Raw genomic sequence first — 20,012 nt, 5'->3', positions numbered from 1 at the left:
GTGAGCTGGCAGATGAGTGAACTGAGAGAAAAACTTTTCATATCCATCTACCTTTCACACTGATACAGAATTCAACATCTATACAGTATTAAAATAAAGGATAGGAATGATTTGGCCAAATGCAGACCTCTGTACAGATGTCTCTTGCTTGCTTTCTCTTTACAGCTGACAATAGACAGAGATAGAAACTATTATGTTCCTCTTCTTAGGTGATAGATTGAATGCTAATGTAAAAGAGGTTAGATAATTTGTTAAATTAACCTATTAAGTTAAGTGGGTTAGATAAATTGTGCCTTCCAAGTATTCCCTCTCTTCATTTAATTTGAAAAGGGAGGATAGCATGAGAGGCACAAAACCTTAAAATGAAAACAATAACATAAGATAAACTACAAAAAATTATTTTCATGCCTAACCTGTTTTCTGGCTCACCAAACTTATTCATAGTTTTGTTTCCAATTGTATTTTGTATTAAAAATTCAAACTTTGAGTTGGACACTTCCTGTGAAAGTGGTTATTGAATGCACCTTTATAAATACTCCTGTAACTTGCATCCAATTGTAGGATGGAGGTGAGGAAAAAGGATGCCAAAAGGCACTCTACATTGCCACCACTGAAACCTGAAGAGTCTAGCTTCCTCTTCTACAGAAGCAGTGCCTTAAAATTTGGGGCTTAAATTGTTATTTTAAAATAGTACTGTGGTGTCTGAGGCACATAAAACATGTGTGTATATATGTGCACTTCTGTATGTGTGCACACAGGCACGTGCAAGTGTATGAATCACCTATAAGCCGGTCATTCTGGCACGTCTCTTTTGGAAACCAGGGTTGTGTGGTGGCTTGTCTGCCACTGCACCTAGCAACCAAGATGTATTCTATACTAAACTTATAGATTTCTATATTTGAAATTTATTATAAATGCATAGAATTTATATTAAAGCATTATAAAAAAAGGACCTTACATAGCAATTATCTGCATATTTTCTGGACTTTTAGAATTATATTTTACTACCTAGTACAAGTCAGCAACTCTGTTTTCTGCTGTAACTGAATGATCCCAGGTACCATTTAACATGGAGCCTTGCTGGAGACCTGAGGAGACCAGTAACAGCAATTTTGGTGATCATTACAGAATCTCTGACTGGAAGGGGTAGCTGGGAGAGAAAGCACACTTGCTTGGACGTGTGTACCAAATTAAATTATGTGATACTTCCTTTGCAATACACCAGGTAACAGCCCAAGAGGCACCACTGTGCTGGAGTTAAGTACTCATTAAGATCAATTAAAAACAGGTCTGCCCTGATGACATGCTAGGAGTTCAAACATGGCATTGAAAGCATAGCCCGACTCACCTGGAGCTAGACCTGGAGCTTTTTACCAGCAAGACACACTGCCTGGTAAAAAGCTCTGTGAGAAACCAAGCCAGGGCTCATCAGGAGCGGGTGGGCTCACAGCACCCACCTCACCATGGCCTTCATATCTGCAGAGGTAACAAGTCACAAAATAGAGTGGGCCTGAGTCACAAACCACAACACTGCAATAATTTGACACCCTGGAGGGATGTCCTCCAGAGGGACCCTGACACACTTGAGAGTGTAAATATCATGGAGGCCAACAAAGCAAAGTGCGAGGTCCTACACCTGGACTGTGACAATCCCAGACACCTCCGTGTTGAGTGGAGAAGTGACTGAGAGCCACACTGTGAAGAAAGGTGTGATGGTTGATGAAAAACTCAACATGAGCCAGCAGTGCGCACTCCTAGTCCAGAAAACCAGTGGAGTCCTGGGCTGCATCGAAAGCAGTGTGTCCAACAGGGTTAGGGAGGTGATTGTCCCCCTCTGCTCTGTGAGAGCCACCTGAAGTAGTGTGCACGCTTATGGTGTCCCCAGTGTAAGGAGAATATGAAAGTTTTGAAGCAAATTCAGACTATAGCATCTCCCCTAGGAATGCTGAGCAAGCTGGGGCTGTTTCAGCCTGGAGATGATTTCGTGGAGACCTCACGGCAACCACCCAGCATCTGAAAGGGCCAACAGGGAAGCTGGAGAGACTCTGCATCTGTCCTTGTTGTGGTAGGACAAGGAGGACTGGGTACAAACTGAAAGAGGGGAAATTTATGTTAGACATTAGGAATAAATTCTTAACTGTGAAGATGGCGAGACACCAGAACAGGCTGCCCAAAGAAGCTGTGGATGACCCATTTTTTAAGACCAGGCTGGATGGAGCCTTCAGCAACCTGGTCTAGTGCAAGGGCTCCCTACCCATGGCAATGGGGTTGGGGCTAGATGATCTTTAAGGGCTCTTCCAACCCTTATAATTCCAAGAGTCTCCTACCCCACAACAAGCTCCCCGCACCCGCTGCCCGCGGGGCCGTGCGGGCCCGCCCCACGCCGGGGCCCGGGCAGGCGCAGCCGGCGGCCCCGCCCCCGCCGCTTCCCCCGGCTCCCGCCCCCGCCGCCCTCCGTGCGCGGAGCTTCCGGCGGCGCCCGGCGCGGCGGCGGCTCCGGCGGCCCGGGCGGCTCCGCCCTCCGGACGGGGTAGGGTGGCGGCGGGCGCGGGGGGGCCGCAGCGCCGGGCCCTGCAGCGGTCCCGGTCTGGGGCCGGCCCTGCGCGGTGGGTGCGGGCGGCCGCGGGTGTGCGCTCCTCGTCCGCCCGCCCACGGGAGGCTGGCGGGGCCGGGCCGGGCCGGGCCGGTGCTGCCGGCGGGGAGGAGACGCGGAAGGCAGCGGCAGCACCGGGCAGTCCCACCCGTATCTGCCCTTCGCTATCCCTGGGCCTCGGCGGGAGCTGCTCCCCGGGGAAGGGAACTGCACCCCTGGGGAAGGGAGCTACCCCTGTCGGTAGAGAGCGTGGACGCCCAAGGAGTGGGAAGGGGTAGGGATGGGATGGAGCAGGGAGGACGGGAGGAACAGTGCTGGGAACAGACAAAGCGGGCGGGGCTGGGCACGGGTTGTGCTCCTCTCCCCTGAGGGTCCTCCGGCGCTGCTCGGTCCCTGCGCTGTTAACACACTTCCACGGCTTCACCCAGTTGTCCGATCACAACACCACAGAAAGCAGGAGCTGAACTAGCGATACTATTTTATTTTATTTTTTAGGTGTGTTTCACTTCTTGTGTGTTGTTATTTACTACCACGAGCAGGCTGAGAAATGTCAATTGGATGTGAACGGGCACGATTAGGAGAACACAGTTTTAAGCTGTGCCAGGGGAGGTTTAGGTTGGCCATGAGGAACAATTTCTTCATTGAAGGAGTGGCTGGAAACTGGAATGGGCTGCCCAGGGAGGTGATGGAGTCACTTTCCTTGGAGGTGTTTAAGGAAACCTCCTTTCCTTGGAGGTGTTTAAGGAAACACGGTCTTAGTGCCGTGGTCTAGATGACTTGGTGTTTTTAGGTCATGGGTTGAACTTGGTGATCTCGGAGGCCTTTTCCAAACCAGTTGATTCAGTAATTCTGTGACAGTGGGAGATAACTACGTGGCCTAATCGCTGCCATCCATGCAGTGAGGAAGCAGCTGACCAGCAAGTAAGCGCAGAGTATGCCTGCATGGAGAAGCAGTATGATATCTAAAAAGAAAAAGGAAAAGACAAATGCACACAAATTCCTTTTTAGAAGTACTGTGGGGAATTTTTAAATTTTTTTTTTTACATGAAGAGGAGAGTTTCACCACAGCTGGAAGGGTAGTTGGTCAGAATGAAGTGGTATAGGGCTGGTAACTTTGGGCTCTTCATAGAGAGGGCTACCTGATGATTTATTCATGTTGAGGAGCAACTTCTGTTATGTGGGAAAGCTGCCTCTGTAAGACAAGGGTGGCCACTTAAGTGTGTAATAGGCACCGAAGGAACTTTTGTCTCCATTGTATCTCAGTGCTAAACCACATCATGCGTCTGGTCCTAGCAGGAATTAAGTCAGTGAAGTAATCTGAAATTCTTGGATTTTGCATGTTTTGGTGCTCATGAAGGCAACACATGATTTTGGATAGCTAAAATTGCCATATATTTCAATTTTTTTCAAACAGTGAAATGATATATTAGAAATCTGTAAAATGGCTTGTTTCAGTGCCAGAATATATTATGGGAAGAAACACAGCAAATGGTGCCTGAGTTTAAAGTATACTGTAAGAGCTTATTAATTTTTAATTAATAATAGCTTCTAGTTTCAACAAGTTGAATGTAGATGTTGGTATAATCTAGGTAATTAACAGCAAGAGATGCTAACCTGTGGTAAAAGTACTCTGTTTTAGACTGTAATGTAAGGATCCAGTATTCCCTCTGTGGATTAGTGTACAAAGATAATTAAGAGATTTCCCATTTACTGTCTTTTATCTAAGACACACATAATAAGTTGCATTAATCTTTCTTCAGAGATCATACAATCTATTGTTTTTGTTATTTATACAGTCTTTGTAATTTGTCAGTGTTGCTGCTTCTTTTATAGTCAAATGAAAGAAAACTGCTCACTGCTCCCAAATGTGAGATTAGCAAAGCTGGTGTAAACAGGAATTATTACTTCACTGGCTTTAAAAATCAAACCTGATGTATGCATGACTTGCATGTACAACATTTGCTTCTCTTGGAATAGTACAAACTCTTGCCTATCATGTGCTTTTCCAGGAATGGCTCAGGGATGTAATCTGCCATATTATTTTTTTTTTTCCCTTAAATCTAGTGTCTGTTACTTGTTATGTTTTCACACACATCCTTCATTTCACAGCCCCTTGAAATCTCAAGTATTTTTCTGTGTACTTCCCACCTTTTCTCAGCAGTCTGGTTGATGAATAACTGTCCTGTTTCTGCTTGTATGGGATAAAATTGTGGTTATTGAGGAGTTGCATTTGCCAACTAACCAAAATGAATAGGTAGAATCATAGAATATCTTGAGTTTGAAGGGACTTACCAGGATCTAATCCAACTTCTGGCCCTGCACAGGACACTCCAGCAATCACACCGCGTGCCTGAGAGCATTGTCCAAATGCTTCTTGAACTCGGACAGGATTGGTGCTGTCACCACTTCTCTGCAGAGCCTTCTCCAGTACCCAACCATCTTCTGGGTGAAAAACATTTTCCTCATACCCAGCCTAAACCTGCCCTGACTCAGCTTCATGCTGTTCTTTCAAGTACAGTAATCATTAACTGGATGGGTTGCTTCAAAGCTGGAAAAAAGATTTGTATACAAAAACTCCCTGTAAAAAGAGGCAAAATAGAAGAGATCTAGTGCTTTTGAATGTTTTAACTTAATTAGTGCCTTTCCCCATGAAATCTGTACAGAAAGCTGTAAGACATTTTTCATTGTCAGGGTTTGCTGTGTTTGGAAGAAGGAAATAGTGATTTACAGTCTTAGAAGCCTTTGTGTGTGTATAGCACAAAGAGAAGGAGGGTTATTCAGATTAGAAAAAAGGAGTTTTCCCATATAATTGAAATAGTTACCAATTGAATAATAGTCTGGGTAGGAGATATTGCAAATATTGTGATGGACTCTAATGTTTTTTGAAAGAAAGTATCTCTTAAAAAAGTTTTATTCCAGGTCTAGTCCAAAGTGGTTTTCAGAAGTCCTGTCTGTCTTGTAAAAGTCGAGGTAGCATTTTTGGTAGCCATTTGAGCTGGTCTGACTTGGGGCCTGTGTAGTCTTGCTCCCATCTCAAGCCAGCACTAACACAAGATGGTTTGGGAAGAACAGCCTGAAAACTCCAAGTGCTTGCAAGAGTATTTCATGTCTGGCTGGGCAAGCCTCAGGACTCGTCTGGCTCCCCAGCAGTGCTGGCTGGAAAGGTGCATGAGATTGGAGGACAGGGCTCATGCAACCCCAGAGAGCAGCTGGGAATTGGATCCAGCCTCCAAGTGCAAAATGGGCACATGAGCATAGGACAGCAGCTCACAATGTCATTGTGTGTTCATAGCATATTGGTTCTTTTTTCTAACCAAATTTTTGGCACCTTCTGTGCTGGTCTCTGGTGGCTGCTGGAGGTTCTGGTATTTAATAGCACTATTTAAATCAATTTAATGGAATTGACAGAAGGAAAAATTATGATGTAAAGGAAAATATGTAGAAGGCTACTGCTTGGGAGGAGAATAAAAAGACACAGTTATAAGAAACCTTTATTAGGCTTTAGTTTGGCATAATTATGCCTGTACAAAAAAAATTTAAAAATTAATAATATACAACAGGCCAAAGACTCAACCAGAGATCGGAAGGCATAGTTGAATGGGCCTAAGTGGATCTCTTTAAAATAATCAAGCAATTTGAGGGAGGAGGGAGCTTTCAACATAAACTTTTCATGTACATGAGCTCCAGAGCTGTTTATCTTGATGCTTTGCATAGACCTGAGTCTGCATTTTATCTTTTTTTTGCAAAGTAAAATCCTTTTAATTAGAAATCAGCTTGACTTCTGGTAGTTCCTGAAAAAAACCTCTTTGTATCATCTGGCCCTGCGGATCTGTATTTAATGTAGTTATTTCACTAGCTTATTATTTTTAACCTCTGAAGCAGTTTTTCTTTTATCTTTTAACTCCATACAATTCTTAATGCTTTTTTTAAAATGCCAGAAGAATTTCTATTTATATTGTAGTCCTAACAGCTATTTAATCCTTCTTTTATAATTGTTTTGTCTTACTTGTTATAAACTACTATATCTGATATTGTTCTTAACTCTCATTTGCCTCCACTTCTATTGTTTAGACTAATAAGTTTTCATGAAAGCTTTCTGTTCCTGCTTACTTTTGACCCTGTTGACCAATGCCAGCCAAAATTGACAAAGTTGTGTCAGTGGCAAGGATTTCAAATTTTTGCAGGTCTTATGAAATCATCAAGTAGAGGGAGAATGACCCAAATTAACATTACTGCTAGTAGAAAATCAGTGTGATTTCAGGTTATCTCCTCTGTTAGGCCTGGCTTAAACTGGCCAGCTAGCTGACGTACAGCTCTGAACCGTTGGATGATTTTGCTGCTCTCGGACAAGCTTAGATAAGGAACACAGCTGGGTTTTACAGCAGTGCTACAAGAGCTGCAGCCTGTAGCCAGAAGAAGCCTGGAGTTCGCAGTGCAGATGTGAAGCTATGTAGGTTGTGTATGTGAGATAAGTGATTTCCACCTGATCTCATCTTCCCACAGCTGGATGATTCTTAAAACTGAGATCTGTAAAGCCATAATTTCCATGGAGCAGCCTTCAAATCATGTTAATCAATAGCATTTTGAGTTTGAAGGTGGTGTATATGCTGATCTAGCCATGATTCCAGATAGCTTGATAGCAGAACGCTTGTTGAAGTTTAACGTCTGTTGGCATATTCTTTAAATAGATCTTTCTTTTTAAGAGGGGAAAAATCCAGAAAGAGATTGTATTTGTAATCTTTACTAACATCTTGCATCAAAGCATCTCTGCTTTGAAGAAATAAAATAACAATTTTTAGTTTGGAGTTGGGGTTTTTTTTCCTTGTTTTTTTTTCTGCTTTCTTTTAAGGAGGAGAGGTTCAGGATTGTGCTACTTTTTTTTTTTTTCCCAGTGTCTTTTCTGAAAGGTGGCTCAGGTTGTTTGGGGGAAATGTGACATTATTGGTTGTTGGTGTCCCAGGAGAGCTTGAAGTAAATCCGGCATATTGTCTTATTCATTCTGTGCTGACTATTAGGAGTAATACATGTTGTTGACAACTACATCAACATGTGAAACAAAAAAAAAGCCAGTAATAGAAAAGGCAAGAAAGTGCGAATTGAGCAGTTCATTAATAAACTTTCTGTCGTGAGTAAAATGGGAAAATAGTGCAGCCTGTCCTTATCTGTTATCAAAAGTGCCTTCTTGCTGGATACGTTCATGCAAAAGACAGCTGTTTGTACATCTCTGTGTGTTTGTGAGTATGGGAACAAGCAACTGACTCAAAAGACATGCACTGTGGATCTGTGTAGAGACTTAAAAAAGGTTCCATTTGTTTAATTATTTACCCTGCTTTAAACTTACGCTTCCAAAAATTCTTTAGTAGGGTCTCACTTGTACCCACTGCAAACATTAAATACATGGTTGTTTGCCTGGCAGTGTGAAGCATGGTGTTAGTTGTTACTTGAGGTGTCTTCTGCAATGGAAGGGTCAAATCTGTTCAGAGATTACCACAGTGTATATCCTGTGGTAACTAAGTGTCAACTCCAGCATACACTGTTGAAGAAGCATTTATTCTATTTTGAGACATGCTTAGTCATCCCTGTTTTGGCCTCTAGCAGGTTACAGGCATTACTCCTTATTCTCTCGTAGTAAATGATGGACAAGTTAATGAGAAGGCCAGTTTGTGAGAAACAGTTTGTGGTGCTGGAGGATGTGAATTCATAGCCCGAGTGTGTTGTGTAGTGCCAGGGGAAAATTGGAGAATGCACTGCACATTTTGTTGTGTGTTGGTAAAACTCACAGTTTACATCACGCAGGTATGGAGCAGCTGCTCAATATGGGACAGGCATATGTAAGAGGATCTTTATTAGTAGGGAATATGATACAGCCCTCCTGTGTCCTGTAGAGAACATTCAGCTATAAATGTTTCTTCACTGTTGTAAACAGAAAGCTTTAGTAAAGCAACTTACCTTTAATTTAGCTTTTTCTAATTGTTAAACCTGCTTATTTGATTGTTTTACTTGTGTTAGTGTAGGCTGTGTAAAACACATTGGTATCATTAATTGATAGTATATTTTGTGTTGGGATTTTACAGTATTCAGATCTAGTACATTTTGTGTTTAACTGAATTTTTTCTTTAATGAAAATATTTTCTCTTGTCAGAATTAAAATGCTTTCTATGGGAACTTCTGCTTTGGATGCCAGGACTCTTTTGAGGACCTCGTTTGTTGCATGGTTTAAAGGAAGATGATGTTGTTAGTGAATTCTGAACAGCCTTCAGGAGGCTGATGACCCCTGTATCGTTGGTGTGTCATGGATAACTTCAAACGGTAAAGGCAGTATTTTTGTGACTGTTCAGTTTAGCACTCTGATAGAGGAAACAGTGGGTTAAATTTAGATTAGCAGCTGAAAAGAGTGAGCCCAAAAGCTCATTCTTTTCACTCTTAAAACCATTCACACTATTTTTAAAAGAAAGTAAAGGTATTCACAATGGCTTTAAGAAGCTGTATCTTCACAATAGGAAGGTGAATCTTCAGATATACTTTCACAGTTTTTTACAGCATGGGCCAAATTTAATTTCATACTTGAATTAATTTCCCTGAATCAGTGCATTTTTTTTTTCTTGTAATAAATCCCTGAAGATAATGCTTATTTTGACCATTAGGTTTTTTGTTGCTTAAGGGCTGGTTTTGGCTAATGTTTCTACATAGTCTTCTCTTTTTTTAAACAAAAAATAAATGGGTAGTAAGGTAAAAAAGTAAATGGGAATCCAGACTTGGTAGATTCCAACTAAACAATTGTTTTACAATAAGATACAATAATTTATTAATATTTTAGTAGCAGTACTTTGTTTAAGATGATTTTCAGAACAGCACTATTTGCTTTCTAAGAATGCTTTATCTGCTCACTGCGTTTATTCATTCTGTTTTATCAGCTCTTTTTCAAAACACCACAGGCAGTTAATGCAACTTATAAAGGACTCCTGACTTTTTGCATCTTCCTAAGTCCTATCTAGATGTCACCAGTGTTTCCCATGTTAACAGTTCTGAGCATGTTTTACTACATGTGCCTTCGGCGCCGAGCTAGGACAGCGACGAGAGGAGAAATGAACAGTCGGAGGGCTATTGAATCGAACACCCGAGCCTTACCTATCAATGTTGAAATAGTTCAGTATGCCAAAGAAGTGTTGGATTTCAGCTCTCACTATGGCAGTGAAAACAGCATGTCGTATACCATGTGGAATTTAGCGGGTATTCCCAATGTGTACCCTAGTTCTGGTGACTTTACCCAGACTGCTGTCTTTCGAACTTACGGGACCTGGTGGGATCGTTGCCCGAGTGCTCGGCTGCCTTTCACGAGGACACCATCCACTTTCTGTAGCCAAGACTATGTGGAACTTGCTTTTGAAGAGCCAGTTTATCCCACTGCAGTGCACATTCTGGAAACCTATCATCCTGGAGCTGTAGTCAGGATTTTGGCATGCTCTGCAAATCCTTACTCACAAAATCCACCAGCTGAAGTAAGGTAATTTTTTTCTTCTTTATGCTTTCCTGTAGGATGTTAAATGCTACAAATAGGATTGTTTAGTGAGCTTTACTTCCTAGTATTCATCGGTTTTGTATCTGACCCACTAAAATTTTTATTTCTTCATGTTTTTAAAACTGGTAACTCGTTTTGATATCAACTTCAGAGATGTAGACATTTTGTAGGAATTAATGCACCTCCTAATATCAAATTTAATTTGTGTAATGATAGTTTCAGTGTTGGAATTTTTATGGGCAATAATTACTATGTCTGTATAAAACACTACTTTTGAAATGGTAGTAGGAAGAGGAAGTTGTGTAAAATAGGTTGAGGGATCATGGCTGCTGTATCATCCTGCTTCAAGTAGCCATGGACTCTTTCTTTGCGTGCTTTAGGTTGCATGTATAGTACAATCAGGCACTGTAACTATTCGTATGGAAATGAAGCTGGAACCAGAAGCACAGAACAATCAGACAAAAGGTGATGCCATTTGTCTGGTCTTTATTTTTGGTCTGGTCAAGGGCTGTGAGCTGCAGTGGTTTTTACTGTCACTTCAGGTAAAAGAAGCAGATTTAATCCTGATGGCTTTCCTTATATTATTAAGTCTTGGTGAAATTCCAGTTGCAGGCTCAGGAGTATGCTAACCTGAGGAATGGTAAGATAGTGAAGAAAAGCACTGTGTGTGAGGTGAGAAGCTCTTAGTGAGGAGATGAGGAAACAGAAATGGAAGGAGAAAGTGAACAGGTCAAAGCCCATAGTGGGGAAAAACTTTGGGAAAAGCCATCAGTATATGCAACTGAAGTATTCCATATCAAAAAGAGATTAAAAGATACCGAAGAAGTAAAGTAAGGGAGAGCTGATAGAAGAAATACTTAAGAAAATGTGTTCTGTTAAGATCAGTATGCCAACAAATACTATATTGCTATGATATATACACTTTGGTGGTATAAGCAGGGGTAGTGTGGATGTTGGGTGTTTTTTTACTGACTTGCCTTTTACAGATGCTGCAAAAAAGTATATTTTTAAGTCTTAACTTATTATCCCTTGCTTCCTAAGGCCATTGATGTTCATTCAAAAACCTTTGGAAAATCAGGTGTCATGGTTTATATTCAAAATTCTTAGTTAATATATTTTGTATGATTCTATCATCTACTGTAGTTAAGGGCAGTTGCTTGTTTTACAGGCCTAATGAAAATATGTTGTATAGCTCTGAAGTGAACATCTGAATTCAAGGAACAGTGATAGGTCAAATAATAATAGGCCACGTAATTTTAGAAGTATCAGTGCTTTTGGCACTGTAATACAGAACTTATTTACAGAATGGTATGTGGTGAAGGCAGCTTTAAAACTTTCAAATTCAGAACCTAATGTGAAATGACTTCTGGGAAATTACTCTGTGAACTTCCATTTAACTTTTTTATTTCATGATGTAGATTTTATTTCTTTATGGTGGAGCACAGAATAGAAACTTTTGAGGAAAGCTCAAAAATAGTTAACTGAAGGACCTGTTTAATTAGGTACACACAAAAAAAAAAAAAAAGGAAGAAAATTGTACAGAGAGGTAAAAGGAGACAGAAGTGAAAATACTAATATAAAACTTTGGTGTATGTGCTTTTTGACTTCTCTTGAGTTGTGGTCGGAGTGAGAGCACAGATGCCCTCCTCCATACTAAAAGATGAAGTTTCTGTAGGATCTTGCTTTTTAATTTGTAGGCAAGAATGCCCCTTGTCCTGCTTGCATAGGTTAACATTTCTGGCTGGAAAAAGGTTGTCTCGGGCATCCTTGGAAGAAGTTGTCCATGCTGTGTCTTCAATACTTGTTAGTCTTGATGCTAGAGGAGTGTTATAGAGACCCTTTTTTTCTCTTTCCTCAGCAGGACTTGTCTGTTCAGAGCTGCACCTTTGGTTTGTCTCTTTTCTTCTAAAGGAGGCAAATGTCTTATTTATGATGTCTTGAAGGGAAGATGAATGAACCCTTTTTCTACAAGAGAACAATAGGAAGAGAACAATATTTTTTCTCTGTTCATTTGCTCACCTTTATGAGGGGAATCTGAAGAGTTGCAAGAGTGCAGTCTCTTTTCTGTTTCTGTTCTTGGTCTCCTGGTTTTGCTTCCAAAAATTCTCTGAGATATCAGCTAAGAATTCTTTTTTTTGAAGATGGAATGCTGCTGTAATCTCAGGTGATTCCTTGTTTAACTGATGTTTTGGTCTTGAAGCGCTGCCATACTATTTTCTTCTGTTAAAAAAGGCCATGACCTACTTACTCAAAATGCACATAGAACTTTGTTTTCCTTTCTGACTGTTTTGATGCTTGGTTTTTACCAATGAAACCTTTCAGTGCTGCTTTGTTTTATGAGCTGACGCTGTATCTGTTTCTGAACAGCATTGTAGAGAGGGCAGGTCATTAGGAAGGCTCTTTTTTTTTGCCAGTTCCTACTTTTGGTATACAAAGAAGGCCAAACTATTGGTGAAGTCAAAACTACTGAGAGGAAAAAATCTGAGCAGACTTGCTGAAGTGTTATGTTTAGTGGATTATACTGCTCCAACTAGGAAATTTTTTTTTTCTTTTTGGTTAGTATTTAAAACATCAGGTCATTCAAAACTTTGCTGTATACAAAAATTTCTAGGCTGCAAGAATCTTTGTGAGGAGCTAGTGCATCACAGTTCTTGCTCAAGAGAATTTTACATGTTTTTGTTAAACAATGGCTAACACCCACGTACTTGGTCAATGTATTACTCACTTTATGCTTCAGTTGCATGAAAGACCAGCTCATGCAGGTGTTCAGAAAATGGTCTTTGGTCATATTCCTTTGTTGGTGGTGCACTGAGTACTGCTGTTGCGGCTTTGTATGATGCTGTCTCAGGTGAGCTTTATTCAGTATCTTTAGAGGTGGGGGTGGGTCTTCATGGAATAGGAATTGACATTTACTTCTCAGAGGGTGTGTAATTATTTATAAGTAATCCTCATGCTTAAACACAAAAGTTTGAAGGTTTTTTCATTATGGTTTAACTGGCACCCAGCAACTGGAGGATTCTTCATCCTCTCATATCTTTTGTTTTAAAGACAGAAGGCATTGCCTCACTTTTCTCCAAATGAAACAATTTTTTAAAAATCGTAAGTGCTAGAGAAACTGCTGTTCTAACACATGGAAACTTTTTGTGCTTTTCATTTGTGCCTCTCATACTGGTGAGAAGTGTAGGTAGTTCCTTAAAATATATTAACATTCCACATACAGATTTGTTATGTGAATTACTGTAATACAGGAAACCCAAGAAAAAATTAATAGTTTGAGATTAGGGAAATGTTGTAACATAATGTCTCAGTTTTTATGTGGTGAAGAAATCAATCCCTATTTTTGATTGTGTTATGATTATTGTACTAGTGTGGCCCTGGGACTTTGTACTGTAGTGCACATTCTGTGTTTGTAGGGTTTGGTGACAATGCTGAGTTGTCACCAGGCTTCAGCCAGTCAAAGAGGGAGAGCTCTACACATGTGTGGTGGGGGCAAATGCAGCATGAGCAGAACCCAACCAGGAGAGTTTTCTTTGTTTTTCATGGTGTATTGGATTGATGGGTAAGATTTAGCTAGCTTCTGTGATGAAAAAAAAGGGTTTTTTCCTGGGTTTTTTCCCTCCTTTTTTACCCAGAAGGCTTACTTTTGATGATTTCCTAATGGCTTCTTCAGTGTTAGTCCTTTTGATAGATTTTGATATTCTTAATAGTTAGTTGTTGTTAGTATTTTTTAAAATGGGAGCTATCAAGTAAAAAAAAAAAAAATATTTTCAGAAGTTAACATTTTCCTTTTATTAAAATAACTTCGGTTTTTAAGTTTGGAATATGAAACAAAATATTGGTCCCTATTCTCCTGTTGGGGTATTTTTAAATTTAATTTGACTGTTGTTCTTGTATCATATGTTACAGTAATACTTTATATTCATGTTCTTTTGTAAAAGCTCAAAATCAGAGATTCCTAACTACTCTGAAATCAGTGGCTGTACTTGGGGTGATATTTCATATTTCCTGCTATGCAGTGATTGCTTCTTCAATAATTAGAGAGTATCTTGTGATTAATTTTTCTTGTTTTCTACACATAAGGTGTGACCCATATTAGGTTTTTTCTCACAGATGAGATGCCATGATCATTTGTCTGGGACCACTTCCATTCTGCCTTGTATACACAATCCTGTTGTTTATTTCTATTTAATTTGTTTAATTTCGTGTAATTTAGAATTTTGCTAGAAAATTGAGCATAGCTCAGTATTTCCAGGCTTAACTGTGTTTGCTGTATGCAAAGTTTCTTTCTGCTTCTGAAAGTCTTAAAGCCTGTAGAGGCAGAAGCTGCTAGAAACCAGAGGAGCAGGCTAATGAAGATGGACAAAATAAAAGGCTCCCTCTTCTTCCAATGGGAAATTTACTGTGTTTAAGCTGCCTGGACAGGGATTAAAAATGTTTGATGGAGCCACCCCCCACTTCCCCGCCTTTAAAAAAAGGCAGTGAAACCAGAAAGGCAGTGTACTGAATGTAAAATACTATGAGTTCTTACTTGTAGAGAGTTGCATTCAGATGGTTCTTTCACTCTACCTTTTATTCCCTGAAAATCTCAGATGAAAACACCCAAAACACTGCTGATACCATCAACACATTAGAGTGTGATAAGGAACCTTCGGGCCTGTATCTCACCTATGTGTAACACACAAGTTCTAGACATTTGCATCCTCACTTAAAACTTGTTTTGACATCTTCAGGCAAGCAGCTTTTTCTTGTTCAGATGCCTGTCACAGAAAAATGAATCGTGGGTATGTGGAATACAGTCATTTTTGAGAAACTCCTAGAAAGCTCATGTAGGCAGAGCAGTCACTTGAAGTACCTTTTGCTATTTTAAATGTCCTGAGCATTCTTGGAGTCCTGTCTGCTGTCTCTGGTATTTCAGAATTGAATTATTGGTAGAAAATTTGCTTTGTATTTTCCCTTAATAATTAGACTGCTGTGAGCTCTGCTTATCAGCGTAATCTGAATGATTCTTAAACTGTGCTCATGATCTTCCCAGTCTTCCCTGCTATTTGTGTTTTTGAGCTCACAGCTGAGATCAGGGCTGCGCTTTCCAGGTTGGTTTGAGCTAGTGTGCTGAAGCATCCCTGGTATGCTTGCAGGCAGAAGCTGTTTTCTTGTAGGTTTACAGATTTTTGCCGTGCAGTTGCTTGGCTAAGAGCAGCATGTGATTATAATTGATGCAGAAGTTGCATTTTCATCAAAGGTGTGGTTATATTCTCTGAGATTCGTTATGTTCTCCTTGTTGGTCTCTATGGAGCTCTCCCTTCTATTGGCTTTTAACTCAGCTATTAGTTTCTTGAGGCAAGGCATTTATTGGATTGCTTGTAGTCCTTTTTTTACTTTCTACACCTATCTCAATTTGACAATACAAGAAACCTCAGCAATTGCAAGCAAAGTTTAATCTTGTATTGCTGGAGAGAAATCTGATTACTTTTCCTAGAAACCCCTTTACTTTTCCAAAGACTCTCTCTTATTACATATGTTTCTTCAGAAGTAACCAGGTCTGCTCAGGCATCATCTTAACTATTAAAAACCTTTCCAAAAAGCATTAGGTCAACAAAAAATTAGGCAAGCTTTAAATATGTGCTATCATTTGACGCAGACCTTACAAGTATGATTCTCAGCCTAGAAATCACCAGACTGTATTTTCCTTCATGATGAAGGAAGAGGAATGAGAGTTTTTTTTAATTTTTTTTTTAAATTTTTTATCACATAGGTGTATGGAGTCTTTAGTATCAGAGAAAATTGAGTTCCTGTCTTCATGAGACAGAGAGATATTTAATGGGAAAACTGAGTCTATGACTGAATGGCTGAATGGAGAAACTCACTTAATGTCCTCCTTTTCTTCAATCACTAGAGAAAATAATACAGATGTTGCTGACTCTTATTCAGGCTTTGCCTGGCACTCCTTGCTGGAAAGACTGAGGCTTTCTAATTGCTGATGAAACTGTCTTATCAAAGCATTCTCTCTCATTGTGACATCTTTGATCAGCTGTTACTATATAGCTGCAAGACTGGAAGACAAACAGTGTACTACCTGAATTAATTTGATTCTGCTTGATATTTTGAGAGCTACCTAATTAACTCAGGGCACGGGGCAGGCAGAAATCCTTTGACTTCTTTGAAGGTATTTATTGGGATTCAGTTTCTCTTTGTTTTGGGTTAAATAGTTTATTGAACACTGTAAACTTGAAACAGATGCAGGCAACCTTCTTAGGGAAACTGATTTTGATACATATCCTCAAGCCAGGATTGACTGTAAAAATGCCTTTCTTATGAAAGATTTTAAGTGGACTACCGTAACAAAAGAATGTTCCAGAAATTCTTGCTGAAGCCTGTTGGAAAGTTAGGCTTTTTTGATCCCGATGTGAATTCTTTACTCCCATTCTGTTTACATGCAGCCTGTTTGTGTATCACAGCGGTGATCCTAGAGATAGAGATCACTTCCACTTGTAGTGGAGTGGATAGAGAATAGTAATGGGTTAAGAGCATACAAAGAATTTACCATGCCTACTCATGGGAAGGATTTACGAGCCCTGACTCAGAGCAATTGCTATTGCCTGCTCTTGTGTGTAGTGCCACCAAGGCAGAGAATATCATCAAATCGACCTGGTAGGCTTGAGGTTTTCCAGACAAACCAAGAGGTTACTCTTTTGAAGTTAGATTGGTGGGCTATTGGTGAAAAGTAAACAGTATGACAAGGACAATGGAAAATTGTCACTGGGTTTGTTGTTCATCAGCATTTCGTATGCAATGTGGAGCTTCACAAGATTGTGAAGTCATGCTGCATGTCTTCCATTTTCTCTAGTTTATTACAGAGACTGGAAACTGGCTACTGCTGGAGCTGGTTATTGCACTGCAATTTGATGAGCCCAGATCTCCAGATGCATTATTTTTTTCCAGAGCTCTGCAGCTGCTAGATAATCCTCTCTCCAGGGTCCAAAAGGAGAAGTCAATAACAGACGCATTCTGCGAAAAGTTGATGGTCCAGTGTATGTTAGATTAGTGAAAAAATAGCCTTGAGTTTCCCTAAGGATACTTTCAGTGGGTACATGGAGGTGTCTAAGCAAAATGTCAGATGCTGATCTGGATGTGTTCAAGGAAGGTCATGTGCCTTGCCAGCACTAAGTATTTGCTTAGAGAATCGACCTATGTGAGTGGATTTGATAGTGGGACTACAGCTGTTACTTTGCCATGAGTTGACATTCATTTTGTAAATTAACGAAATCTTTTCTTAATACTATGTCACTCTTATGAAAACTGTTAATTTTAGGGTAGAGCCGTCCACTCTTCTAAGTTAGTACTTTGATGTGCCATGTGCTCCCTACTCCTATATGTTTGTCTATAGTTCATGACATTTTTTGTTTTTTTCTTTTGGACATAAGAGTTCTGCAAGTCTCCCATACATAAGATACTTGGAGAGCAGCATGATGTAGGATAGGAAAATTTATCTGTGCATACCTGAAAATATCCATTGTGAAAATGGAAGTTTCAGCCAATATGGATTAATTTTCTTAATTTTCCTACTAGCAAATATCAAACTTCTAGACCTTATGCTGTGTGCAACGTTTTAATGTATCCCTACATTTGTTTTGCTTTCTGTTATGATGGAAAGAGTTTAAGCATTTGGTTCTGAAAGCAAAGCATGATTCGTTTTATTTTCTAATTTATATTTCCCCTTTTATCCCCACAAGTGTTCTGCAGTAGGTACCAGTGTTGAGCAATACTTGTAAATTCAAAGTATCTGGTAGGAAAAGGCAAGATGCTGAGGTACTGGGGAGCAGATAGAATGCTTCAGAAATTCATGTGGCAGGACAAGGAGTCTGGGAGAAATCCTTGAAGCTGAGATAGGGTGATCAGAAATAGATGGCATACATGTGGATGTGTCTGGATTAGTGTTGAGGTAAGCATATTGTCAAAGGGAGTAGCAGTAATAACTGCTGGAGGCTCTCTAGGAATTATCTAGACTTGAGGAAGGAGAAACATGGACATAAGTGACTGAAGGATCTGCATTCACTGAGTGAGGACTCATGCAGGTACAAAAGACCATGTTTTAGGCAAGTTTGGGAGTGCTGAAGATCTAAGGAATGTAAGGCTTGGTTCCTCCAGATTACTTGGTTGGCAGCGGGTTCCCTGTCACTTACTGGAGGAGCTTTTGGGTCTGTGTGTGAAAGTAAGGATGTATGTATGGTAGTTCTGTGCATGCCCTGAACTTCTGTCGCTGGACCAAAGAAGAGAAAGGCTTTTCTGTTCAGCGGTTTGGAAATTCTGATGTCTTTTTCAAAGGACCCTTTCAAAAATTACTTGAAGTTTCTACTTTCTTTGCTAATTTGTCAGTGAATTAGTGTCAGGAACATTTTGCTTGCCTAGGCAGATAAACAAAGTAAAATTTAATATTTTTTTTGGTAATCTGTAATACTGTAATTTGGACAGGCTTGATATTAAAGAGCTTGCATGGTGGGGGCTTTTTCTTGTTTTGTAGGAAATAAGAGGTCAGATGACTCTTTTTGGGTTACATGGCAAGATTGGTCCTTGTATTTACACTAACATGCCATCATTGTGAAGATATCAGCAATCCATTTGTTTCGATTACCTTACCTGTGAGATGTTAGAAAGACTTGGGCATTGATAACACTAACAAGTGACTATGAGTCTGCAGTTAATTTTGTTATTCAGTGATGCAGAGAAAATATGCTAACGCCATGAATTAATGTGTCCTGTTAAATTCATCCATCCCCAAATCTAGGGAAAACATAAGTTTCACAAACCATCTTTTCAGCCATTTTTCTTGCTTGTTAAATACTTCTGACAGAAGATGTTGCCCTCTTGCTGTGCTCAGGAATTGCTTTAGTAACTTTGATTTTAATTCATATGCTGTATGTGTTTTTTTGTTTGTTTGTTTTTTTTGTCACAGATGGGAAATACTTTGGTCTGAGGCACCTATGAAGGTGAATGGTCCTCAGGCACGGCAGTTTACACCCTGTATAAAACAGATAAACTTTCCCACAAACTTAATCCGACTGGAAGTGAACAGCTCTCTTCTGGACTATTACACTGAATTGGATGCAGTAGTACTGCATGGTGTGAAAGAGAGGCCTGTGCTTTCGCTTAAGACTCCAATGATTGATATGAATGATATAGATGAAGATGAGGATGAAGAAAAATTTGCCTGTGGAATGGACACCCTTAATAAACAGTTCAGCATTGTTACCCTCAGGGAATGGCCAACTAATGGATATTTTGATAAGCTGCCTTATGAGGTAAGAAAAGCATTTTTATGCTCAATCGTTGCTTTGATCATTAAGAGTGCACAGGTGCTTTACAGGGTATTGGTTAGGATTGTTGTTTTTTCTCAGCTGGTTCCTTGCATTCCTTGTGAATCTCCTGCATTTACTGTATAGGTACACCTGAATTCTCTGTCTGCTTCCATGGGTAGATGTTAGTTATTTGCATAGTTTCTGCACTCTTACTTCTCAAGAATCTGCACATTCACACCGTTCTTACATCAGTTATTCTAGCCTTGAATTTCCAGCTCTTGAACTTAGAAGCTTTAAGCAGTTTTCCAGTAGGTTTTTAGTTTTCATGCTTGACAAAGAAAATACACAGAAGAGATATGAAAAGATTCAGTCAACATCTGGAAGTGGAAAGAGTTTGCAACAGGCTAAAAGTTTGTTTTGTTGTTTTCTCTCTTACAAAACTTACAGAGCTTTGTTCTTGATTTTATTAATTAATTTTTATATTATTATTAAATGAGCTTTTTCCATCTAAGTTTTGAATTGTGGTGCAGGTAGAATATCTTATAGCTGGACTTCTTCACACTGTTTTCTTTTTATGTTTGCTACTTTTCATTCTGTCATTAGCACA

General features: G+C 39.8%; 1 protein-coding gene across 3 annotated transcripts in view; it reads left to right on the top strand.

Annotated features, from left to right (window-relative positions):
- The first annotated feature begins 2,459 nt into the window (after positions 1–2,459).
- The window catches only part of FBXL4 (F-box and leucine rich repeat protein 4), a 66,524-nt gene continuing 48,971 nt past the window's right edge, over positions 2,460–20,012 (top strand). The window contains exons 1-5 of one of the 3 annotated variants that reach the window (XM_058834757.1): positions 2,677–2,867; positions 4,918–5,039; positions 8,736–8,902; positions 9,508–10,097; positions 19,063–19,408. In XM_058834757.1, coding sequence (XP_058690740.1) covers positions 9,589–10,097; positions 19,063–19,408 — 855 coding nt within the window. In that variant the 5' untranslated portion in view covers positions 2,677–2,867; positions 4,918–5,039; positions 8,736–8,902; positions 9,508–9,588. Of the gene's footprint in view, positions 2,531–2,676; positions 2,868–4,917; positions 5,040–8,735; positions 8,903–9,507; positions 10,098–19,062; positions 19,409–20,012 lie in introns of those variants that run through there. The other 2 variants (XM_058834755.1, XM_058834756.1) reach the window with 2 other exon arrangements.

The sequence above is a fragment of the Poecile atricapillus genome, chromosome 3 (genome assembly GCF_030490865.1).
Source record: "Poecile atricapillus isolate bPoeAtr1 chromosome 3, bPoeAtr1.hap1, whole genome shotgun sequence".
NCBI lineage: Eukaryota > Metazoa > Chordata > Aves > Passeriformes > Paridae > Poecile > Poecile atricapillus.
Note: the sequence above shows the minus strand (reverse complement) of the source record. Positions and strands in the feature narration are given on the sequence as shown.